The 25,835-nt window shown below is 43.2% G+C and overlaps 1 protein-coding gene across 4 annotated transcripts in view; it reads left to right on the top strand.

The window, feature by feature from the left end:
- EPC1 (enhancer of polycomb homolog 1) overlaps positions 1-25,835 on the top strand; it is a 72,546-nt gene that overhangs the window by 38,253 nt on the left and 8,458 nt on the right. For 3 of the 4 annotated variants that reach the window (XM_056857236.1, XM_056857234.1, XM_056857237.1), the window contains exons 3-10: positions 4,440-4,585; positions 4,664-4,870; positions 5,085-5,233; positions 6,362-6,521; positions 7,322-7,498; positions 7,594-7,683; positions 7,775-7,923; positions 11,505-11,857. In XM_056857236.1, the coding sequence (XP_056713214.1) occupies positions 4,440-4,585; positions 4,664-4,870; positions 5,085-5,233; positions 6,362-6,521; positions 7,322-7,498; positions 7,594-7,683; positions 7,775-7,923; positions 11,505-11,857 (1,431 nt within the window). The remainder of the gene's footprint in view (positions 1-4,439; positions 4,586-4,663; positions 4,871-5,084; positions 5,234-6,361; positions 6,522-7,321; positions 7,499-7,593; positions 7,684-7,774; positions 7,924-11,504; positions 11,858-25,835) is intronic. The other variant, XM_056857235.1, reaches the window with a different exon arrangement.

Here is a 25,835-nt window from a genome sequence, read left to right as displayed (position 1 = left end):
TGCAAAGTACCAGAGGTAAAAAAAAAATCATTGGAGCATCAAAAATGCCAAAAGGGTGTATATATAATTCAAAATTTGCAAAATATAATATAAATACAAAGAATTATTGTTCTAATTACAGACATACAAAGTTATATCATAATATGTCAAAATGGCAACAAATAGGAACACTATCAAAGGAGTTACAACTCAAATATAAAAAGTAACCATTTAAATACAAATATGTACAACTTCAGTGTGGCAATTCTATAAAATTCAGTGTACAAGCTGGAGAAGAGCACACAACATTTACAAGTCAAATGTGATAGGATGCCGGCTAAATTCCTGTTTTGATCTGTGAATCTTTATCAGTCATGAACGACCTTGCACTGGTTAATTTGGAAGCCAGAAAATCAAGAGCAAATTCATAATATGTAGTGTGATGTAACTTCAAAAGTCAATCACTGTGGCTCATTTGACTTGTAAATCCTTTGATAGTGTTCCTATTTGTTGCCAATTTGACTTTGGATATATTAAGATGTAATTACAAACGTACGAAGTTATAACAATAATTCTTTGTATTTTTTTTACATTATACAATTTTTAAAATTATATATATACTTTTGGCATTTTGATTATTTGTACCTCTGGTATTTTGTTTTTGTCGTTCAGAAGTTTCCTCCTCCTTTTTTGTTTCCTACCGGTATAAATAAGCCATCGATACTTGTGTGCATATCACTGGCTTGGTTTTTTTTTTTAAATTGAGATTCTAACAAGTTCTATCTTTTTCAAAGGTAAAATTTCTAACTTTCATAGTTAGATATTTATGTACACGTAAATGAGAGCTAGCTTATCAAATACTCATTTTTTTAATCTTAGGTTTTCTGTGTTGAGTACATTTGCATTTTAAAACTAAACACTTGATTCACACACGTACAACTTGTTTCCTTTCCATAACTGTTGGTTCCAATATGTAGAGCAGCTGTAGCAAACTTCATTGTTTTCTTACTACTTGATATAGCTTTTATATCAAATCTTCACAAGCCCTGGTCTGCTTGCACACTTCATATATCGAATTCCCAACCGGGCAGTAGCATACAGATTTTTAAAAAATGTGCAGTGGGCCCACTTGAGAACTGGGTAGATGTTTCTGTAAACCTAGAAGAAAATAGGAGAGGGGGATTGGGAAAGTTTAACATCTTTTTAAAAGGGGGAAGAACACCTAGGTGACATTTTGGCTTCCTGTAGGAATCCAAAATATCACTGACCAGTAGCTGCTCCTGTGGTGTGTCCGTGAGAATATTCCAGCACCCAATATGGAGTTTTATTGAAGGGGTGGAGAAGCAGTACCACTACTGGAAGAGGCTGGGAGGTGGTAATGTAGGTGCTGGAGCCATGACTGAAGCATTGTTCAGATGTACAGCTACTCTTAGCTCCCCCCCCCCCCCGGCCCAAAGCGCCTACTGTGCTTTTAGTTTCACGACTTTGCATCAGCTGGGTAGCATTAGCGGGGCAATTTTGGTGGGTGGGAGGGAAGCAGGGGGAGGGGCAGGAGGGAAAGCAGTGCCAGTGGAGAAGCCTGGAAAAGTATGTGGGAAATAGGTGCCAGCAAGATCAGGGGAAAGCCAAAGCAAATAGGAAGGACAAAGCAAGGGCAAGTGAAGATAACATGGGGAGGAGACCCCTGGGGGGTTATGTTCTGTTCCCAACCCCCCCTGAGTTCTCTTGGATCTCCTTCATATGCCCACTCTGAGCAGATCAAACAATTCACTGCGGGGCGCAGGTTGCCCAGGGCTAACATACAGGTTTCTGCAGACCTGGAATAATCCTCAGAAAAATTTTAAGTGGGATGAATAAAATCAAAGAAGTGTAGTATCACTGAGAGTTTGCAAGACTACTCTGTGAGATCTCAGATGCCATTATAGGTTGTCTAGACAACCTGTAACAACTTGGAGGCCCAGAGCAAGAAGACAAGTAGTAAGGGCCAGTGGGGGAGGAGGGGAATTTGCCCTTCCCTGTAAGTCCCCCTCCCCATAATCTGTTAATCAGGTCACTTCTGCAGTAGTCCTAATTTATTGTGGTGGTGTTGGTGAACTTTCTTTACATGCTTGCTATTAATTTCCATTAAAATAAGCATGTTTGAGCAAATATTTTTTATATTATAGAGTAGTACGTATATTGTATCTCTTTTTGAAGGCTGTAATGAGATGTAAGGCCAAATCCCTGTCTGTTATGGGAGTGAATCTTGGAAGTCGTTAAACATCATGACAAGCTGTGTTTGTTGAGCGCCAGGAAGTCTTCTGTCTCAGAGCTACAACAAAAGGAAGACTGAGAAAAAGTGAGCCGGAGAATGTCCAAGGCTGCTTCCCGTACGGATAAGCTCTCTGTGTCTGTAACCATGGTTGAGCTATCCTGATAACCTTAGTCCAAAATACTTTGGGGGCATTCTCAGCAGACAGGAGGACAAATTGCTGTTTGTTACTGTTCTCACTGGTACAGTACCTGATGCACATTTTGTGTTTTCTGTAGGGACTCAAATACTGACACTGCTGGGTAACTGTTACAACAATAAGAAACTTTTAAATTGATTTCATTTTTGTTTGACAAATTACCAGGCCTTTAAGAGTTAGTGTCTGGGCAAGGATGGGGGGGGGGGAGAATTGCAGATGGAAATCTTACTCTTAAAACAAGTAACTAGATGAGGGGTGTTGCTCGGAGAGCAGGTTAATATGGGTCTATTGGATTTCAGAAGAGTAATGTCTGTTGTATAAACAAACCATTTTGTCTAAGATAGCGCATTCTTCTATATTGCTTTTCTAAGGGCTGGAATGCTAGCAACCTGAATTGACATTGACTGTGGTAAAACAGAATGGATTCCTCTTCTGCAACTATTCCTTTTTCTCTAAGTCAGGAGGAGTTTCTGCTGTACACTCTCACAGTGGGACAGGCAGTTCATGGCCAGGGAGCTTCCTAGCCAGCTCCCAGCCATAGCATTTGGTTCTTAAATCTTTCTTCTCCATGTAGTTGGCAACAGGATGTCCTGTTAACAAACCTCATCTCCTATTCCTGCCTGGGAATACATGGCCACATTACTAAAACACTCTTATTACAGTGCCTTTTAACCCATGTATGGTACACTAGAAGCATACAAAAAAGTCACAGTATCTTTTTACCAAGCTTATACAACTTAATATTTCATGCATTTCTGAAGCATAACAGGGTCAGTTATATACCCCATGGGTTCATTCACCCCTCTCTGTTTTTTAAAGGTGAAATCTAGAATGCTTCTTGAGGTAAGATTGTCCCTAACTGGAATGAGAGAAAATGAGAGGATTGTATGCCCAGATTTATGGCTCCAAATACATTGCAAAATTTCATCTGTCATAATATGCCGGTTTGTGTGCATGCTGAAGTTTTTTTTTTTAATGGGGAGTACATTGGGGGTCAGTTATACCTCAGGTACCCTCAGTGGCTCAAGAACCACACGTGGCTCTTTGCTATGCCAGCTGCAGCTTTTCTGAGCACTGTTCCCCAATGTGGCACCCGCCCCTGTTCCAGGAAAGTGGTCAAGGCCATTCATTGCCTGGTAGAGCTTGTGGTTGACAGGTGATTCCCAGCTTGAAACAGATGCTACAAGCCTACTGGTCATGGACTGTAATAATAAAGAACTAGATGCTACAAGATGGTGAAGCTTCAAGCCTCTCTGAGCTGCAAACCTCATGCCCAGGATGGAAATAACAGGCTCTTCCTCTCCATCCCTCCCACATCCTTCTTCACACCCTCTGCACTCTGTATTCCAGCATCTGCACAGCTACTGGAAGGAGAGCAAGCTGGCCACAGATAAGAGAGAGTAATACCAGCATCATAGTGGCAACCAGCTGAGAAAAGAGCAGGCTGGCCACAGTGAGGTGGTGGTGGTGGTTTTACTTCCCTTTCTCCACAGTCAGCTTGCTCTCCTCTGGGCACCTTGGCAGTCACACTCTGTAAACTGACCTGCTGTGGCTCATGCTGAGGAGAGCAGGAAGCAGAGAGGGAAGTTCTTCACTTCAGATACACGAGGGCTGAGTTAAGGTTCAGCAGTGGTGCGGAGAGAACCTACATGCACAGAGGTACTCTGGTAATTAGAAAAGTTATAGTTATATATTTAATGTTAATAGTAACACTGTTGTGTGTATTTGGTGGGGTGCAGGCAGGGCAATCGCTAGTCATGTGGGTCTTGGGGTTGATGGTAGTTGCGAAGGTGGCAGCATGAGATGTGGAATGAGGACCACTGCCTTAAGTGGAAAACTTGTAGCTTAGAGGTCTGACTTAGCTTTTATATTGTTTATGGAAAAATGATATGTTTCAGAATAAGGTTTTTTAAGGCAGAAGAATTAAAATTTTCTTCTGCTTTGTCTTCTCCGTTTTTATGCAGAACATTGGAAAAATAAAGTATAAACGTGTTTATTTTTATTCTTCAGCTTTTAGTTTGGATGCTGAGCAGCCAGATTATGACTTGGATTCAGAAGATGACGCCTTTGTGAACAAGCTGAAGAAAAAAATTGACATTTCTCCTTTACAATTTGAAGAAATGATAGATCGTCTAGAAAAAGGCAGTGGTCAGCAGGTACAGCGTTATTTCAGATATTTAAATTATTCCGAGAAGTAAACGTATGAAAGTGACACATTTGGGTTTTTCCTTTAGCCAGTCAGCCTGCAGGAGGCCAAGTTACTCTTAAAGGAAGACGATGAATTGATTAGAGAAGTGTACGAGTACTGGATTAAAAAGAGGAAAAACTGTCGAGGTCCCTCTCTTATCCCAGCAGTGAAACAGGAGAAGCGTGATGGTTCCAGCACAAACGATCCTTATGTTGCGTTTAGAAGGCGAACGGAAAAGATGCAGACCCGAAAAGTGAGTGGATGTGAAATCTTGCATTGTGGAATGCAATATGATAAATTGTATTTCAAGATAGACTTGCTCATAATGTACTACGAGCTCAGTCTTTATCATAATGTACTACTGCTGTAAAAGGATGGGTTTGGGTTGTGGGCACCACTGAGTAACTTCATGTACACTGAAATGTTGAGGTTTATAGACGTTCAGATTTCGTCTTTTTTCCTTGCAGAATCGCAAGAATGACGAAGCTTCTTATGAGAAGATGCTTAAGCTTCGGCGGGATTTGAGTCGTGCAGTAACTATTCTAGAGATGATAAAAAGGAGGGAAAAAAGCAAGAGAGAGTTATTGCATTTAACACTGGAAATTATGGAAAAAAGGTAAAGGATATGTGCTGGAAATTAATTAGGTGCCGTTAAGGCAATCAGTAATGGCAAAGAGCAGTGATAACCTATAGCCCTGTCTACTGTGTCATAAGGTGTGGCTGTTACTCTTTGTAAATGGTCGCAATCCCATCTGGATAGAATATTGATGGATCCTCATTTGCCAGTGTTGAGCACCTTTTGTAACTTCAGAGTAGAGGATCTTCATGCTATAACTATTCTTGCTAAAAGGGATTCTGCCTATGGTATCTATTACAGAAATTTATTGCCTCAGTTTGAAATATTGTTTGGATTGCTAACAGTTAGCAATCCATTCAGAATAATTGCAGCTTGCCTTAGAGCAATAGGTGGGACTTCACATCTGATGAAAATCTCCACCAGATGTTCTCCATCTCGCTAGGCCTAATCATAGACACAGAACCAAGAGACTGAAATGCAAAGTCTGACAGTCTGGTGTGTGTGTGTAAAGTGCCGTCAAGTCGCATCCAACTTATGGCGACCCCTTTTTGGGGTTTTCATGGCAAGAGACTAACAGGTGGTTTGCCAGTGCCTTCCTCTGCATAGCAATCCTGGTATTCCTTGGTGGTCCCCTATCCAAATACTAACCAGGGCTGACCCTGCTTAGCTTTTGAGATCTGACAAGATCAAGCCAGCCTGGGCCATCCAGGTCAGGGCTGACAGTCTTGTGTAGTGGGTACAATATCAGAATGGGATGTGGAAGAACCAGGTTTGAATCTCTGGTACTCATTGATTGGTCATGGTGCTCACTGGCTGACCTTGGGTCAGTCACACACTTTCAGCCTAACCTAGCTCACAGGGTTGTTGTGAGGATAGAAGGAAGGAAATGAGAACAATGTTGGCCACTTTAGGTCCCCATAGGGAAGAAAGGAGGGGTATAATTGAAGTAAAAATACTCCAGTATTCCTTTTCTTTTCCCTGGTTCGCTTTTGTAATCAACTGGAACCATGACGTTAGAGCTTTGTTAGATTCCATATCATTCCACAGGGATATTTCCCTTTTGCGAAAGGTGTTACTAATGCAAAGTACAGTTGTACAAACATAATCATAAGCTTTTAGGTAATAAATGTTCAGATAATTGTAGCCAGCTTTTCTTCTGATTTTCAGGTATAATTTGGGCGATTATAACGGAGAGATCATGTCTGAGGTAATGGCACATCGGCAGCCCATGAAGCCTACCTATGCTATCCCTGTCATTCCTGTTCCTAATAGTGCTCAGTTTAAACACCAAGAAAGCATGGAATTGAAGGAATTTAAAGTCAACAAGGTGACTGAATCTCTTAACAGATGTGTGTAATGCTTACTCTGTTGATACAGGACAAAAAGCACTTTGATGACATGTAAGCCCCAAAGAGCCTAGTAACGTGTGAATACTTCATAGTAACATGTGTGAATACTTCATAATTTTAGTAACAAAACGGGAAGGTCCCAGGGCAGATCTAAAGATGGATGTGATTCTGCAGACGTAACTGCTTCAGCAAAGTAAAGTTGGTGTTGGTCAGTGCTTGGATAGGCTATCGCCTAGGAAAACTTTGAATTCCATGTTGTAAGAATAGTGGGATATAAACGTAATACAGTGGGTATTTCCATTTACTGTACTCTGTGCCAGGCCGTTTATCATTTCTAATGTATTTGGAAATTACCTGTTTACCTTTTAATAGTATTGCATCACATTTCAAGGCAACTAAACAAATTTGTAAGGCAGGGCCAGCAATTCTTTGTCAACGCTGCTTTTATTGCCAACTCATTTAGAGACCTGTACAGCTTTAAAAACTTGTTCAGAAACTTCAAAATTTTGTGCTGAGCTTTACTATTTCAAGAAACATCAAAGTTGACTGGCAGTTCCCCCACCAAAAAAACAACAACACATTTCCACACATTTTAAGTGGTCTGGAAGCTCATCTTAATCCTTGTAATTTGTCACATCACTGATTCCCTCACTCATGTTTTGGCCTAGATTCGTCCAAAATAAAGTACCAAAATGCAGAATAACAAATACTGCTCATTTACAGCGCACTCTAACCTAATACAAGTAGGTTAAACTGTGAACTTTCTCCTTTTTTGTAGCAAGAAAAAGTTGACGCTATAAGACCCAAAAGAAAGTATGAGAAGAAGCCCAAAGTTGTACCTTCATCGGCTGCTGCTGCTATTCAACAAACGACTCCTGCTGCACTGCCAGTCTTTAATGCTAAAGATATGAATCAATATGACTTTCCCAGCTCAGATGAAGAGCCTCTTTCACAAGTAGGACTTCAGTATTTTTAATTGCGAGAGTGTAAAAAGAGGAGAGAAAATGCATGTCCTTTAATTTTTACCGGCTCTTTGTTCTTTGTTTGAAGGTCTTGTCTGGTTCTTCTGAAGCTGAGGAAGAAAATGATCCTGATGGTCCCTTTGCTTTCCGTAGGAAAGCAGGATGTCAGTATTATGCTGTAAGTCTTTTAAGTCTATTCCAAAACTTGAATGTTGGTGTTTGCCATGAGACGATGCATGTTTAATTCTTTCCTAATGTTCCTTTTCAAGCCTCATTTAGACCAAACTGGTGACTGGCCGTGGAGTAACCCAAATGGGGGCACGTTGGGAGATGAGCGTTATAGATACTGCTTAACAACCCTTACTGTACCCCAGAGGTGCATTGGGTTTTCACGTAGACGGGTTGGACGTGGTGGAAGGTGAGTTTATCTTATTTAATATGTTTTAGTTGTGTTGAAATTTAGTGCAGTACAAGCTGAACTTTGTCCCTAATGAAAATCTGAAATTCAGGACCCAAAAGCTTTTTGTTTTTCTCAGTTTTTCAAACCTATACCAAATTTTAACGAACCTTTACATGTTTTTACTGATCTGGCTGTAGGATTATGATTATGATGAGGCCCATGCATTCCTTCCCCTTTTCCCCATAACCACCTTCCCCCTCTGTTTCTGAGTAGCTTTAGCCAAAGCTTTCTCTAATGTCTAACTCAGACATCTGTGATTGCTGTACACCAAAATATGATTTGCAAATCCACTGCAGAGTTATGTGTCATTTGGAGCTTAGCACTAATCGTAGTTGTCCATTTGAGGCATAGCTTGCCATTTATACAGCAACCTAGGAATGGAGGAAGGTACCTGCATGTCCACAACACATTCCAGTTCCTCTACTCTCAGCTTGTTTCTGGACAACTTGAATTAAAGGTCTGGCTGTGAATGAATTGTAATTCATTGAGGGGTGGGATGGGAGATGTGGTTGCATCTGTAATAGTGTGTAACTCAATGGCCAATGGCAAAAGTGGGGGTCAGCTTTTTTTAAAAAAAATAATTGACTGTTGCGGTCACCATGGTGTAGGTGTTAAGATGTCATACGAGGATCTGGGACACCCAGGTTCAAATGCCCACTCTGCCATGGAAACTTGCTTGGTGACTGTGGGCCAGTCACACACTCTCAGCCTGAACCCTGACAAGTATTTGAATGGGAGACCTCCAGGGAATACCAGGGGCGTGATGCGTAGACAGGCAATGGCAAACCATCCCTGAGCATCTCTTGCCTTGAAAACCCTACCGGGTCACCGTAAGTGACTTGATGGTGCTCTCCACCACCACCACCACTGTAGCATGCAGGGGGGAAAGCTAGTCTTGAGAGCTTGCTTGCATACTGTGGCTCCAGTGGGCTGCATCGAATGTTGAGTTGAGCCTGTGCTAAGAGTTCCTTTTCCTGTAGATTTCAAACGTGCAGTGGCAGTGTTGCCTCAAATATTGTTTTCCACCTTCTTGGATAGAATTGTAATAGTGTGGTTTAGTATGTGATTTGAATCATCCCTGTGCACGGTTCTTCATGGAGCACAAACTGCCTTTCATAGTAGCTAATTGACTTGCAGCAAGAAATGTATCACCTTTTTTTTGTAAGGTTTTTAGAATGAGTTCTTTAACAACTTGCTGATCAAGACTGTGTTCTTTCAATGTGGCATCCTATTCTTCTGTTTCATTGAGATGGCCACCACCTTGTCTAAATGCTGGGTAGTGCTTGGTAACATAACCAGCTCTCTAGAGCTCCTCCCATTTTTCCAGTTCAATGTTTATTGCTGCAATCCTGAACATATCTACATTATTGTAAACATCATTGACAGTAATTTTTTTAAAGTTTTAGGTATGTAGGACCAGGATGCTCTTCCCTTTAAAAAAAAACCCCTTCCTCAATTTGAAATAGTGGCTAGTCTTAGTAACCCGCCCGTTTCTTCTGTCACTAGCCTGGCATGAGATGAGAGGTTGGATCCTTCCCTGAGGGTTTGGAGACAAGGTAGTGCAATCTGCTCGTGCCTTCCTGGGAATACTTTATGCATGGACATACCAGTGTGGTATAGTGGTTAGAATACTGGACTCAGATTAGGGAGACCCAGGGTCAAATCCCCACTCTGCCATGAAGCACACGGAGTGTCCTTGGGGCAGTCACACTCTCAGCCTCACCTGCCTCACGGGGTTGTTATCAGGATAAAATTGGGGAGGGGGAAATACTGAAGGACAGGATAGGAATTCAGTAAATAACACGGGGTTAGAAGTTCTCTCGTCACTTTCAAGGGCCTTCAATGCATTGCAGGAGTTGAGAGGCTGATCCCTTTTCTGGAGGGGAATGGTATAGAATCATAGAGTTCGAAGGGACCACCAGGGTCATCTAGTCCAACCACCTGCACAATGCAGGAATTTCACAACTACCTCCCCCACACACACCCAGTGACCCCTACTCCATGCCCAGAAGATGGCCAAGATCCATCCCTCTCATGAACTGCCTAAGGTCATAAAGTCAGCATTGCTGACAGATGGCCATCTAGCCTCTGCTTAAAAACCTCCAGGGAGGAGTACTTACCACCTCGAGAGGAAGCCTGTTCCACTGAGGAACCACTCTGTTAGAAAATTCTTCCTGATGTCTAGATGGAAACTCTTTTGATTTAATTTCAACCCATTGGTTCTGGTCCGACCTTTTTGGGCAACAGAAAACAACTCGGCACCATCCTGTATATGACAGCCCTTCAGGTACTTGAAGATGGTTATCCTATCCCTTCTCAGTCTTCTCCTTTTCAGGCTAAACATACCCAGCTCCTTCAACCTTTCATCATAGGACTTGGGCTCCAGACCCCTACCCTTATATGGTAGACTATTTTACTTACCCGCCATTGGCCTGGAAGGCACACGGAAGCAATGAGAGAGATTTTCACTGCTTCAGGATCTATCCCAACCTGGTAATAAGTGAGTGAACAGTCCTGCTGTCCCAGTTTCTCACTTTGCGTTGGGCTGGGAGGCACTTTGAACAAGCAAGTGTTCTTTCACTGCTTTTGAATGCATCCCAGGCTAGCTCCTTTCACGTACCTCAAGTTCTATGTGTACCAGATGAGTGGGTGGGATCTGTTTTGTCTGCCATAGAGTCCTTTAAGGAAAGAGAATTTGGACATGGATGGTGGGTGTGGGATGTCTATCTCTTTCCACAAATGCCAAACAGCAAGCTAGTGAGCACATTTGTGGAATAATTCTGTGGTAGCAACTGGTGATCTGCTCTGCAAATCTTGCCATTTACATCAGGCTGTGAATATAGCACATTTTGATCTCTTAATTTAAACACTGAATATTGTTTAAGATATCTGCTGAGTGTAATGTCCGTTTGTTAATATACAAAAGATGGACAAACTGAGTTATTTTCAAGCACATTTGAATTTGGTAGTTTCACTGAATATAGAGTTATTTTTTTAAAATACTAACTGTTATATTTGAAGCTGTTCTTTGGCTTCTTGGTCTTATCCAGGTATGGGGATTAGTTTCTCATCAAAGTTGAATTTCTTACAAGAAGATATTTTCCTTTGACACTTTATGGAAGGCCTTTAATTTTGTCACCCCACACCGCCACATATTCATGGGTTTTCCAGTATTTTGATATACAGTTTTACAGGGAACAGTGCTTTCTTCATATGCTACTGTGAGAAACTTTAGCAACAGTGGTGATCAGAAAAACACATTGTTTTGTTAAGAGTTGGGGCAACGTGGCTGCATATGAAGGTACTATGTTTTTTCTAAAGATAAGTAATCATGCTGACTTAAAGTGGGAATATGATAACTCATTCAGAACAACTCCAACCTGTGGAGAACAAAGACAGCTGATAAGAATTGAATTAGAAAATGTTGGAGTGCAGAATTTAACTTTTTGGGTGCTGTTTCTTACATGATTGCATGAATGAGGGAGGGCATGTCATTCTGACTAGTATGGTGTAAAAAAGATTGTCTTTCTTCCTTTTAGGGTGCTGCTAGACAGAGCATATTCGGAGAACAACAGTGCATTTTGCCAGCTAGATTCGGAAATGCTTTCCTCACAACAACACTCTTCAATCAATCAATTTGCCAATACCTCAGAAACAAATACCTCGGACAGATCTTTCTCTAAAGACCTCAGTCAGATACTAGTCAATATCAAATCACGTAGATGGCGGCATTTTAGGCCTCGGACACCATCCCTACATGACAGTGACAATGATGAACTTTCCTATAGGAAGTTACACAGGAGCTTAAATCGAACAGGCACAGCACAACCGGGGACCCAGACATGCAGTACCTCTATACAAAGTAAAAGTAGCAGTGGCTCAGCACACTTTGGTATGTTCATTTTGACAAATTTCATTCTAAAAATGTCTTTGGCAAAGATAATCCAGTTTCTGTTTAGCTCTGCCGTGTGTTTTTCTCCACGAATGATGGGGGTATATGGTTACAGTTTAGCATGTCCCACTAAAATCTAAACAGTATATACTCTTTCAACAGTATATAGCGTGACACATCTGTAAATCTCCTCTTAAGTATACAATTTATCATATAAAACTTGGTATCTGAGCAGCACAGGGTATATTGAAGCTTATGCTTTAAAACGTCCAGTTAATGAACTCTAGAATGGGAATGATAACTTAAATATTTTAAAATACACAAGGTACATCACTTCAGAGAACAAGTATTCCTCCTTTACAGTAGTGACAGAAAAGATTTTTTAAAATTGTATGTTTTCACCAGTCAAGGAACTCGTGATCACAAGTCCTTCTTGTATCCCTCAGACCATCATACTGCACAATGACTTCTGGGAGCATTTGTCAGGTTTAAGAACTTATTCATTATATATGCAACTTGCAAGTTTAATTTTTTTCTGTTGCATGGTAATAGCATATTCTAATCTACCTTTCTCTAAAACGACTGTAAAATTTAATTTAAAACTTCAGTAGGAATGCATTTCTTAACCTCTACCATTGCAGAATAAAAGACTATCAACAGTGTTGTCCTTAACTATTTTTATTGAGACATTCTAGGCTATCATCTGACTCGGAGAGAGTTCCATTAGCTCTTACGAGATACAAAATATTAAGTACTCCTTGGGCTCAAAACGGGTAGGAGAGTACCATGTAAAAATAGTCTTTTCAAGTAGTAACATGCTTACTCAGACAGCTTGTTCTAGCATTATATAAGGAATGGCCTGACTGTATACTGAAAAGTTTATATTTTTATCCAATCTTTCCTTCAAAGAGCAGAGGGTTAAGAATTTGAATTTGGGTCTCCTTTGTCCTGGTAGCTCTGGTTCACAGGCCTGCACGCATTATGGCTCACCAAACTGAAGGCATCTCACTACCCATGTAATTGCAGGCCTTGACAAATTCTCTTTGACTCTAGGAGCCAGCCCAAATATTTAGCAGCCAGATTCATTTTTGGCAGTTGGGGTTCTAATTAATGTGTAATGTATTCTAATTAATGTGTTTTCTAACGATCGCTACCACAAAAGCTAACCTCTTCAGAGTTTGTTGTACTTATCTTAAAGCTATGACAAGATGTTTTGCAGTGTATAAATAAATGGGGTAGCCCTGGTTGTCATCACCAAAAAGAGCCTTGGTTCACTTACCGTGAAGGCTTCTTCTGCTCGTAGGTAAGAAGGGCGTCTTCATTCTGGGTTATTTTCCTTTATTTGCTAGGGAAGGCAGGATTCAAACAAAAATGCAGGCCTTCCGGTCCTCGGGGGAAATGACCCCCTCCCTTCGGAAAGCCTCAGTAGTTGAAAAGCTTAAATCTTATTATCTAACTTTGGAAAAACATTTTTCCCCTTTCAATAGACGAGGTAACAGAAGGAGCAAAACGACTGGTAACAAACAAAACACCTTTAAGGTGAACGTTAACAACTTCACTCAAGACACCCTCCCTCTTTTTTTTTTTTTTTTTTTTTTGATGTGTGCTTCTGGCAGGAACTAGGGAGGGGAAGACGCCCTTCTTACCTACGAGCAGAAGAAGCCTTCACGGTAAGTGAACCAAGGCTCTTTCTCGCTCTAGGTAAGAAGGGCGTCTTCATTCTGGGACTTACCAGAGCTGTTAATGAATTAGGGTGGGGAACTAGTCCTCCTGCACTGCCTGAAGCACTCCCAGGCCAAATGCAGAGGAATCTCTGGAGAACGTGTCTACCTTGTAGTGCCTGGTAAAAGTCGCCAAGGAAGACCAGGTGGCAGCACTGCATATCTGTTCCAGCGACACCCTATGTCGAAAAGCCGCAGTGGTGGCCGCACTCCTAACGGAGTGGGCCGTGATGCTGGACGGAGTACCTACGCCGGAATTTTTATAGGCTAGGGAGATGCAGGCCTTAATGGTACTGCTAATAGCCGCCCGGGACATAGCTCCACCTTTGTTAGGAGCCGTCAAGGAAATAAAGAGGCGCTCTGATTTCCTAATTTGTTGTGTTCGTCTGATGTAAATGCGTAGGGCTCTTTTTACATCCAGCGAGTGCCACTCCCTTTCCCTTTGGTTGGAAGGGTTTGGGAAAAAGGTAGGGAGAACTATCTCCTGCTCGAGGTGAAAACGTGTATGGACCTTAGGGATAAAAGAGGGATCTGTTCGAAGAACCACTCTGTTCTTATGAAAAACGCAAAGCTCCGGCCTTACAGAGAGAGCCCCGAGCTCTGACACCCTTCTGGCCGAGGTGACTGCGGTAAGAAAAAGAGCCTTCATGCGCACCCACTTGAGATCGACCGTTCTGAGAGGCTCGAACGGTGACTTGGTCAAGGCTTGTAACACGGTGCGCAGATTCCAGGAGGGGAATCTATGTACCACCGCCGGGGACGACAGCTTAACCCCTCTAAGAAACGCACTGATGTGAGGGTGTTTTGACAAAGGATACCGGGCCACTCGAGGTACTAAGGTGGCTATAGCGGCCAATTGACGTCTCATGGTGGAAACTTTAAGCCCAAGCTTTCTTCCCTCTTGAAGAAAGGCTAAAATGTCTGCCACCCCGGGTCTCAGGGGATCTTTGGCGTTACGGTGGCACCACGTGGCGAAAACCTTCCAGGTAGCCCCGTATATTCTTTGAGTGGCTGGTTTCCTAGACGCTAAGATGGTATCGACAATGCCAGAATTGTATCCTTGATCTAAGAGGTCTCTCCTTTCAAGTGCCATACGGTTAGTCGATACCACCCGGGGTCCGGGTGGCAAATCAGCCCTTGGATTAATAGGTCCTGTCTGGACGGAAGACGCCAAGGAGGTTGGATGGACATCTGTTGCAGTGCCGGATACCATGGCCGTCTTGGCCAGTCCGGAGTTATCATCAGTACCGTGGCTTGGAGAGTCCGAATGCGTCTGAGCACCCTGGGAATGAGAGGCAGAGGTGGAAATGCGTACAGCAGACCTGTCGGCCAAGGGGACAAGAGGGCATCTGTTTTCTCCGCCCCGGTTTGGTGATACCTGGAGTAGAATCTCTCGAGTTGGGAGTTGGCTGGAGTCGCAAACAAATCCACCTGAGGGATTCCGAATCTGATGGTGATCTGATGGAAGACTTCCGGGTGCAAGGACCACTCGGCCTCGTCGAGGTGTTGTCTGCTGAGCCAGTCGGCTTGAACATTGTGAACCCCCCGGATGTGCTCGGCTGATATCGAGGCTAAGTGGGACTCCGCCCACTCTAGGATCCTGGAGACCTGTTTGTGCAGCGAGGAGGATCTGGAGCCCCCCTGCTTGTTCACATGCGCCTTCGCAGCGATGTTGTCCGTTCTGATGAGAAGGTGCTTTCCAGCTAGCTGAGGACCAAAGTGCAGGATGGCTTTCCAAATAGCTGCGATCTCTAGGAAGTTGATGCTTCTCTTGAGATGGTTGGGTTCCCAGAGACCCTGAGCTGGTTGATCGTGCAGGGTCGCTCCCCATCCAGTCAGGCTGGCATCCGTGAATAGTTGGACGGGTGCTTCGTGAATATATTGCAGCCCCCGAGAGAGATTCCCGGGAACCGTCCACCAGGTCAGACTGTCTCTGACCGAGACTGATAGGCTGAGGAGCTTGTGTTTTTTCTTGGCAATGTCCTTCTGGAACGGGCGGAGGAACCATTGTAATGGTCTTGCCCGAAAGCAAGCCCACGGCACTGACGGGATACATGAGATCATGTGTCCCTGGAGCTTGGCCAATGCCATGAGCGGAAAGGTTGGAGCAGAAGCTGCCTGTTTCGCTAGAGCGGAGATGGACTCCACCTTCTCCGTCGTGAGAATGAAAGAGCTGATTGACGTGTCTATGATGACGCCTAAATGGGTCAGTCTCTGTGAAGGAGTCAGTTGACTTTTGCTCCAATTGATCAGGAATCCGTGATCCTGTAAAATCTTGAGCACGATGTTGGTGTGAACCCGACTCAGCTCCTGCGTGGGAGAGCATATGAGGATGTCGTCCAGGTACGGGTGTACCTGGACTCCCAGTTTGCGAGCCTCTACCATGAGGGTCACTAGAATCTTTGTGAAGACCCTCGGAGCGGACGTTAATCCAAATGGAAGAGCCCGAAACTGATAATGCTCGTCCTGGCAGGAGAAGCGCAGGAACTTCCTGTGGTCCTGGTGGACGGGTACATGGAGATACGCCTCGGTGAGATCCACCGAGGTCAGGAAGGCTCGAGGTGTTAAGGACTCTGAGATGGATTTCAGAGTTTCCATCCTGAACCTTTTGTAGATGACGAACTTGTTCACCCATTTGAGGTTCAGAATGGCTCTCCAGTCCCCGTTTTTCTTTGGAACCGTGAAAAACACGGAATACACTCCCAAGCAGCGCTCTGATAACTCGACGGGCTCTATGGCCTGGATGTCTAGCAGGTGACGTATTGCTTCCTGTGTGCGGATTAATTTTTCTTTGCCTATTGGTTGTGTTTTGGACATGAACCTTGACGGAGGTGTCTTGCGAAATTCTATCTGGTATCCTTGATCTATAATGGAAGACACCCACTGATCCGCTTGGGATGACCGCCATGCCGCCAGAAAGCGGGTGAGACGGCCCCCCACTGGGCCGACGGAGGCGTCATTGTTTGGACTGTTGAGATCCATACCCAGCTCTGTCAGAGGGCTGGGTGGAACGTTGGAACCTTGAATAGCGGCCTCCCCTCCGAAAGGAGCCCTTGGAAGAATTCCAAGAACCCCTTCGCTGTTCTCCGCGAAATCTCTGGAGGGTGTGGGAAGAGCGAAAGGGACGAGAGTAAGTTTTTTGGTCTCGCTTATAGCTCTTGGGAAGCGCCTTCTTCTTATCCCTGGTCTCAACTAAGATAGGGTCAAGCTGATCCCCAAAAAGCTTCTTCCCTTGATATGGAAATCCCATCAGGTCGGCCTTAGAATGATGATCTACCTGCCAAGGCCTGAGCCAGAGGGCTCTCCTAGAGGCCAGCTGAGTGGCGATGGCTCTGGCTGAGAATGAAAGGGTATCCAAAGAGGAGTCAGCCAGAAAGGTGACCGCCCTTAGGATCCTGGACACTCCCTCCTGGGCTTTCTTATTTCCCTCGGGAATGAGTTGACGCAATTTGCGTGTCCAGACAATAGCAGCCCTGGACACTAGAGCCGATGTGACCGAGGCGCTGATGGCTAAGGCAGAAGCCTCATGAGCCCGCTTGAGTGAGATCTCTGCCTTCCTATCGAGAGGATCTCTGATGGACCCCATGCCATCTCTGGCCACTACATCATTGGAATGCAAGGCACAGACAGGAGCCTCTACCACTGGGGGTTGAAGCAATTGAGCTGAGACAGGCTCCAAATCATAGAACTTTTTAGCTATAGCAGGAGTCTGTCTACCTGCTAGTGGTTTTTCCCATTCTGCAGTAATCAGAGATGAGAAGTAATCTGGGACTGGAATAACACGAGAAGGGTTGGTATGTCTGTGAAAGAATTCTTTTGACCCTTTAAGTTTGTCACAGGCTTGGGGATCCTGTGGCTCAGACAGGTCCAAAGCTTCTAGGGTCTTAGCTAAGAGGGAGGGAAAGTCCTCCTGAGGAAAGAGCCTGAGTTGTTTTTCCTCTGGTTTAGGAGGATCCTCCTCTGGGGGGGAGTCCTCCTCCTCCTCTCCATTCTCATCCTCTGAAGAGTCTAGAGGAGACTGGGGCTGCATAACTACCGTCCCTCTGGGTTGGCCAGAGGATTGGCCAGTCAAGGTCTTTTCACTCCCAGACGCCTTGTGTTTGTGGAGTGTACTGGGTCCCTCTAGAGGGTCCTGGTACTCCTCAGTGTCCCTAATGGAAGGAGTGGGGGTCGCTTGAGCCGCCAATAAACCATCCACGAAGACACTTCTGATGAGCTCAGTCAGTTCTGCCCTTAAGGCAGCCAGCCCCCCACCATCTGAAGTCCCCGCGATCGCTGGTACGTTACCGGTAGCAGGTCCCTGCTGTGAAGACATCAGCCTCTGGGGAGCTTCATCGCCGCTAGTGAGAACGTGGCTAGCAGCCGCGGCGGTCATAGGGGGCCCCGATGCCTCCGACGGGCCCACGGAGCGCTCTGAAGCCTCCGAGTCATTTGGCGTCCGGCTAGCAGCCGCGCCTGTCGTCCGGCCAGCAGCCGCGCCAAGTTTCACCCGCTCCGCTACAGAAGTAGCAGCGGGTGCGGTAGGCGGCCGGCTAGCAGCCGCGCCTGAACCCTTCTGTCCTGAGGGACAAATCTTCCTCTTCTTTTTTGTTTCTCCTACTGGGTCCGCTTTCCTTTTTCGCTTAGGGTTGATCCCCTTAGAGAGGCTTGGGGATTCCCCGCGGCTCGGGGCCGCTGCGACCAGGAGACCCGGGTCTAAATCTATGGGCGAAATAAATTCGTCCTGGCTGGGCGCCGCCATTTTCTTTAGGCGGGAAAAGGTCTACTTCAACCCCCCGGGCCCCAAACACACAAGACAAAAGAAGACGAAAAGGACACTGATCAAACTGGCACAAAGGTAAGAAAGGGAAAACACGAAGGGGAAAAATCTCGGGGGAAAATGGAATACTCCCACTATAGATTAACAAAGAGGTTGTAATAAAATGGCGGAGCACCGCCACAAACCTGCTTCCCTGACAAAGGCAGGAAACAAAACTGAGGCTTTCCGAAGGGAGGGGGTCATTTCCCCCGAGGACCGGAAGGCCTGCATTTTTGTTTGAATCCTGCCTTCCCTAGCAAATAAAGGAAAATAACCCAGAATGAAGACGCCCTTCTTACCTAGAGCGAGAATGAAGGGATCTAATGAAGGGAGATTTGACTTTCAAAAGCTTATGCCCTGAAAAACTTTGTTGTCTCTTAAGGTGCTACTGGACTCAAATCTAGCTTTACTATTGCAGACCAATAACTGCTACCCTCAGAAACTAACTCTAACCTAACCCCCCTGGTTAGTGCTTTTAAAAGATCCATTTAATTGAACATTGGAGCCAGCATAGAAAACTAGTTTTAAGAAATAATTTCATCCATCATCACTGAATGGTGCAACATTAAGTTCAAACATAAATAAGCAATGACAGGAGTTTCACACACATTTGTTTTCATCATAGAACAAAGCATTCTGATGTAAAATTATCATTAAGCTTTAGGTTGAATCCAGTCAGCCTTTTTGCTCAATTTCAGACAGTTTTTCTCAATACTACAACCCCCTGTCCTACGTGGCTTTTGTCCATGTAGGTCCCATAATCCCAGATGTTGCCTATTTGTGGTCAAAGGGGACCCTTTCTCCTTTTTTCACCAGTGGAAAAACTAGTTGGGTCAACTTACTGTACTTCTTCCGAGATTGAGAAACGCTACAATAAAATCACTAGGGTAGATACTAGGCAACACAATGAAGTGTCTAAACGCCATGGCAACCTGGTGCCTGGGATTTGTCAAGTCCTGTGGTATGTAGGGTGACCCCCACCTCTTCTTGTAATCTCAAGATGGGTAATAAACACAAGATATTTCTTGAGCCTCTGATAGCTCAATATTTAGCAGGCCTGCTTTCTCAGAGCTAAATAAACTATTCATGTTTAGGATTAGATTCTTTTCTGTAATTTTCTGAAAACTAATTGATTGGGCGAAACATTAAAATAGGATTTGTTGATATCAGACACTGATTATCTGCTCCTTTGCGGGGGGTCACTGACAAGTTAGTATACATAGTAAGCGATTTAAAGTTTACAGTAGAACAAACTGTGGGTGTCACTACAAAACTTACAGGAATGTTTACCGTTTTGTATTTGTTGATGGTAATTCAGATTGGCTTTCTTGATTCTCCATAGCAACATTTACATACACTAACTGTTGTAAGTTCATTTACATCTAGAAGGCACTGGTAAGGTCTGCGGACCTTGAAGTCTTAAAATCAAAGCCACCCAAACCATAAAGGTAAAGGTAGTCCCCTGTGCAAGCACAGGGGTCATTCCTGACCCATGGGGTAATGTCACATCCATCGGGATCGAACTCAGGTCGAACTCAGCTTGGGCTGCAGTACTGCAGTTTACCCCTCTGCACCACAGGGCTCTTACCCAAAAACCATAGATACATTTTAAATGATGCTGTGACTGCTACAGTATTGGAATTTCTGTGTAAAAATAGTCAACTTGGAAAAAACTGGACAGTTGTCATGTCATGATGCATGTTTTCACACGGAGGTGATTTCAAACTATCGGCTCCTTTCTAGAGCCCACTTTACAGGTCAGACAGTTCAGTAAAAGTAAGATTTCAAAATATTAAGTGAAAAAATTGAGACTTAAGAAGGCTAAAGGTCGTGGTGGCATAAAGGCAGTAGGCTTGCTTATAACCCTCTTATATGAAGTGTTTGTGTTGTTTGAAGAAGTCTAACTTAGAGTTCAAAGGAAACAGCCTTTTATGTTCTGTGTGCTTATAACATTTGGTAACAAAATGTGTAATAAAAGTGGAAAGACTTCAGTCAGGACAATTACATCTCATTGGAGGTATGGATAGGGAAATAACCTGCATTTAAAATATGAACACTGTGAACTATGTTCTATAACGTTGGAAGTATCTAACTGTAAAATCCTGTGTTATTGAGTAAAGATTTTTAAAATCCAAATAGCATTTAGATTGTTATTTCTAAGATTTTTGCTTAATATCATTAACATGATTTATTTTCTTTTTCACAATTATGATTTATTTTGATTTTCACAATCATGTATTCTTATGAAGCATTCAGATTCTTCTGAAGATTAAGGTGCCTTTGAGAAGAACCAGCCAGGAGTCTTATGGCATCTTAAATAATAACTAAGATGTTATTCTGTCATAAATTTGAGGACAAAAGGCTGGTCTAGAATAAAATTGAGTTAGTCTTGAAGATGCCACAAGACTGCTGTTTATTTTGTCTGCAGCAGACTGATTTGGCTGTCCTTCTGAAATGATTACTTGTGGAAATGTCAGGGTCAGGTTTCCTAGAATTCATCTCTGTGCATGGATGTATCTTCTTCTCCAAAATATTAAGGCCTGAGTGCTCAGTGGTTGTGCCTCATCCTTCACCCTTGTGATTCCCTACAGTTTCTCTTCCATTATGCTTCAGCAGTGTACTGATTTGGAATATATTTGCTAATCAGTAGAGATTTGTTCAGAATCAGTTATCTGGCCCCGTTGTGAGGATAAAGCAGTGGATTGTCTGTGCTTTATGTTTACTTGTTTTCAGTTTAGTCTAGTCTGATTGCCTTGATAGAGGACATGCAAGGACAGATGATGGGGAAAGGACTAAGCATATGGGAGGCTAGAGAACAATTCCTATTTCATTTGCATGGGATCCGTAGTTCCCTATATTTGGTAAGCCAGTAGCAGTTGTTGAAAAGTAGCTTCTTTGCAGAAATTGTGTGGCACTTCTGTACTTCGAAACAAAATGCAACATAATAATAAAGACCTTGCAATATTCTTCAAAGCTAAAGCCCTTTTTGTGTCCTCAAAACAGATGCGTATCGTACTTTTAAGTTTGTTCATTTGTCAACCAGATATTACCCTTGTATTGATTTTATAAAGAAAGGGTTTTTAAAAAAAAAAAATCTGCCTGTTTTAAAAGGAGAAAGTAGTTTCATTCAGGCAAAGTGACAAGTTACAGCTTTTCATAATGGAAAAGAGCCTTGGAAAGTCTCAAGCTCACACATACTTCCTGTCCCTCCTTCCTCATACGCAGCCCCAATATTGTAGACATCACATGACTCACATGAAGCTGCCTTATACTGAATCAGACCCTTGGTCCATCAAACTCAGTATTGTCTACTCAGACTGGCCGCGGCTCTCCAGGGTCTCAGGCTGAGGTCTTTCACATCGCCTACTTGCCTAGTCCCTTTAACTGGAGATATCGGGGATTTAACCTAGGACCTTCTGCATGCCAAGCAGATGCTCTACCACTGAGCCACAGCCCCTCCCCTAATGGCAAAGTGGTGGTGAGTTGTCAGAGGAGCCATGGCCCCTCCCCATCCACTTTTCAAATAAGCTTAATTTGATGTCTAATTCTGGTTTGTGGGTAAACCATAAGTCTTCCGTTTTTGACAAGCAGGCAAGGGGAGAGAGAACATGTGGGCCTGTGGACTTTCAATGCTTGTTTGTCACAGCTTTTCTATGTGTCTGATTGAAAACTGGTATTAGTTGCTAGAATTCATCTGTCTAGTTCATTAGATTTTCGGTTTCTGTTCCTACTATGCCCCTTTGTGTTGGTGATTTCCACACACACACACCCCATTCATATACATTATTTGTGCATACAGTGTTCATGGTATGCCTTGGAAGTGCCAAAGGATTGCACTATAAAGAAAAGTATGCTAAGTCCTAAGGTACAATAAGCAGTAGATAACACTCTAGGATTTTTTTTTTGCTAACTTCTCCCCAGATTTTGATGTTGCAAACATCATATGGGATATGGGAAGGATAAAGTTTCTCATGGAGGCAGCTGATGATCAGACTATTGAGTGATTTTTCCTATAGGATCTGGTGGCTGAGGATAAATTTAAGTCTCAGCAGCAGCAGGGAGTCCCCACTCAGTTAACAGGGCTGCTGCTTCTGTTAGAAGAGCAGGGCTTCTTGAAAATTCCCTTTTAGCTTCTCCTTTGTAGGAATATATGTCCCTTTCCCCCTCCCAAAAAATTATAATGCAGAAAGGAAGAAGAGACAAACTAAATATCATAATCTTGGACTTGAGAATTAGCTTCTTTAGCAGGTATAATTGGACGGCATTAATCCTGTTTTAATGCAGTATATAACAAGTGAGCAGTATGAAAACAAGGCAAGTAAAAGCATTTCTATGAAGAGACTGGGGCCTGTTAATTAAAGTGTTCATTGGCCAAGAATTCACTAAGCCAAGAAGTCAGAACATATTCTGTATCTGGAGTCCTATTTTTCCCCAGGAAAGGGAGATCAAATATTAAAAGTTAGGAATTTGGTGTTAATATAACCCTTCTGTAGTGCTAGGTGGTATTCTAGAGCCATCAGAAGCCTACAGTATTGCAATTCTTAAAGTTGAGCAAAAGCATACACACCATACTGGAAGCTTGGCATATTTTCAAATAAAATGAAAACGAGCTGCTTTACAACCTTCACTGTAGCTTGTGGGCCAAGAGCTTTTCATAATTGAGCTTTTACCTTAAGTGATATATTTGAGAGTTGACAACGTAATTATTTTATAGTTCTGCCACATACCTCTAGTCGGTCTACGGTGGAGACTCTGGGTTGACTGCAATAGCCTGCAATAATTGCTTTGACATACTTTTAGGGAAGGACACTAATTCTGAAAGTCTTTTTTAGAAGGGTGTATAAATGTTGACTTCAGACAGCTGATGTGGTCAGTTGGAGGAAAATTTTTGAATGATTCTGGATACAATCACCTACTATTAATGGAGTGACTACTTCTTTCTGGAAGTGTGTCTTGGTCTATTGATTATTCGCAGATAGTATAAGTTGGCTAGTAACACTGCTCATTAAACACATCCCACCTCAACCAACCAAGCTAGAGTTTTTTCCCCCTGTACCATTTGAATAAAAAAGTTGGAAAGGTATGGCGAATTGTGGATGTTGCATGATGTAGTCCTTCACACAGTCACGGGACTGAGATGTGTTGCACCCTATAGCAATTGTGAATAGATGTTTCTAAATTACACAGAGCTTCCCACTTTTGTGGGGCGCTACAGTGGAAGGTGGTTGTAATATAACAGGTTCTATACTGCTCCCCAGTATGATAGATACAAGTCTTAATCTGCTAAAGGTTTCCCTGTCAGTTGTCTTGCAAGCACGCTCTAAAGACTTGTTGAAAGATTAGTTTTTGCAAGCCAAGTGCTAACTGCTTGTATGGCGTTATGGTAATATGTTCTCATGGCTGTGACTAATGAGGTAACTGGAAATGTTCTCAAGCATGCAGAGAATAAAATTGCCAATGAAGGAAATTGCAAGGTAGAGAGCAATCTGTTGCATCCAAAGTGATCAGTGGTAATATTGTAAACAGAAAACCACCTAATTAAAACCAATTTTGGGAAGAGCGCAGATGTTCAGGATATTTTAGAGTAATTGGCTGCAACGAGAAAGTGTCACCTGCCTGTAGATGGGATGCATAAGGAAGGTAAATGGAAGCAGATAAACTTTTTGGTCTTCTGCTTTCAAAAATCTTAAGTTCATCATCGTGTCTTCTGTGCAGTCCCGTGTGGGACTGCGCAGGCGCAGGCTGATGCGTGCCTGCACAAAGACACTCAATGAACAGCAGTTACAGGTAAGTGTAATATTTTTTTTTACTTTAAATCTAGTATTCCTCACCAGCCGTTCAGTGTACCTTTCTGAGCCATCGTGAGATGCAACTTGCATAATGAGTGATGTTGGAGTTCTGCTATAAAAATCCAGTTTAACCAAAATGATTGGATTAAGTGACACCATTTGAATTAGTAGGCACGCTCTCTGCAGGTTGTGCCTTGGTTTTTGTTTGTCCCCTCCCCCACTTGTCTGAAAAATTGAGAGGCATTACAAGAGACAGGGGTAACAAAAAGCTTGAAAACTGCATGTGGAAAATTACCTCCTGCCTTGGACCCACACTCAGGTTTACCATGTGGTCTAAAGCATGTGAAGTCTGTGGCCAAAACTGAGCATGCTACATTATGGAGGCTGCTTTGCTTTCTGCTTGTAGTTTTAGGGGTGCTACCTTGGCCTGTGTGGAAAGCTGCTTTTAGAAAGGCTCTGACCATCTTCTGGTGGTGCTGGAAAGTGCTGTCAATTCACAGCTGGCTCATGGTGACCCTGTGGGTTTTCAAGGCAAGAGACATTCAGAGCAGGTTTGTCATCTCCTGCCTCCGCGTCATGACCCTGGTATTCCTTGGAGGTCTCCCATCCAAATACTAACTAAGACCAACCCTGCTGAACTTTTGAGATCTGACGAGATGGGGTTAGCCTGGGCTATCCAGATCGGGCTGCTTATTGGGCATCCCAGTAAGTCATCTTGTACAACCCTATATGTAATAGTCAAAAAGGGCAAGAGTCCAGTAGCACCTTAAAGACTAACAAAAATATTTTCTGGTAGGGTATGAGCTGTGGCTCACGAAAGCTCAAACCCTACCAGAAAATATTTTTGTTAGTCTTTAAGGTGCTACTGGACTCTTGGCCTTTTTGACTACTGCAAACAGACTAACACGGCTACCCACTGGGAATAACCCTATATGTAAAGTCATAAGAGGTGAGTCATCTAGTCCAACCCTATATGTAAAACAGCCCCTTCTGGGCTGGATGATTTCACTGTGCTACTTTCTCAAACAAAGGGAGCTTTGACTAATGAAAGCTTATGCCCTGGGAAACTGTGTTGGTCTTTAAGGTGTAACCAGACTGGAATTTTGTTGTACTACTTCCAACTTGAATGAAAGCCTTCAAGGAAGGAGGCTGCCTAACATCCCTAGAGAGAGTGTCATAGACCAATCAACACATGGCATTTTCTGTAGGAATTTCCCAGAAGTTTGTTTAATCTCTAATCAGCAACTGGCAGAATCCAGATTTCCAAGGCTTCTGTTTCAATTCAGGAGGATAGTAGCAAGCTCCTTCTACATGGTCTCTGTGCCGTCTACTTGTTTCCTGCAGCACTGAGACTTCTGATAAGGGTCACTTGGATTTACTGTAATTTAAAATCTTGGACATGTTCCCGAAACATTTCGAAGTGGAACATTGGTGTCATAAGGGTCACTTCCAAGCTGTAGTAAAGTACTAGCTAATACTTTTAATGGCCATATGGGCAAACAGTTATAAATATTGAAGGTGCTGATTCAGTTACAAAACAGTATTTTTTATGAACTTCTAAGAAATCTTTTCAGTCCTCTAGTGTGGTCTGCTTTTTCAAGGGGTTAATGAGACAGAAAACCTTCCCCCACAAGTTTTTTTTGCAGTGTAAAAAATTGTTTACTTACTAA

Source organism: Euleptes europaea, chromosome 11 (assembly GCF_029931775.1).
Source record: "Euleptes europaea isolate rEulEur1 chromosome 11, rEulEur1.hap1, whole genome shotgun sequence".
NCBI classification, from domain to species: Eukaryota; Metazoa; Chordata; class Lepidosauria; order Squamata; family Sphaerodactylidae; genus Euleptes; species Euleptes europaea.
This window is presented reverse-complemented; position numbering and strand designations above follow the sequence as displayed.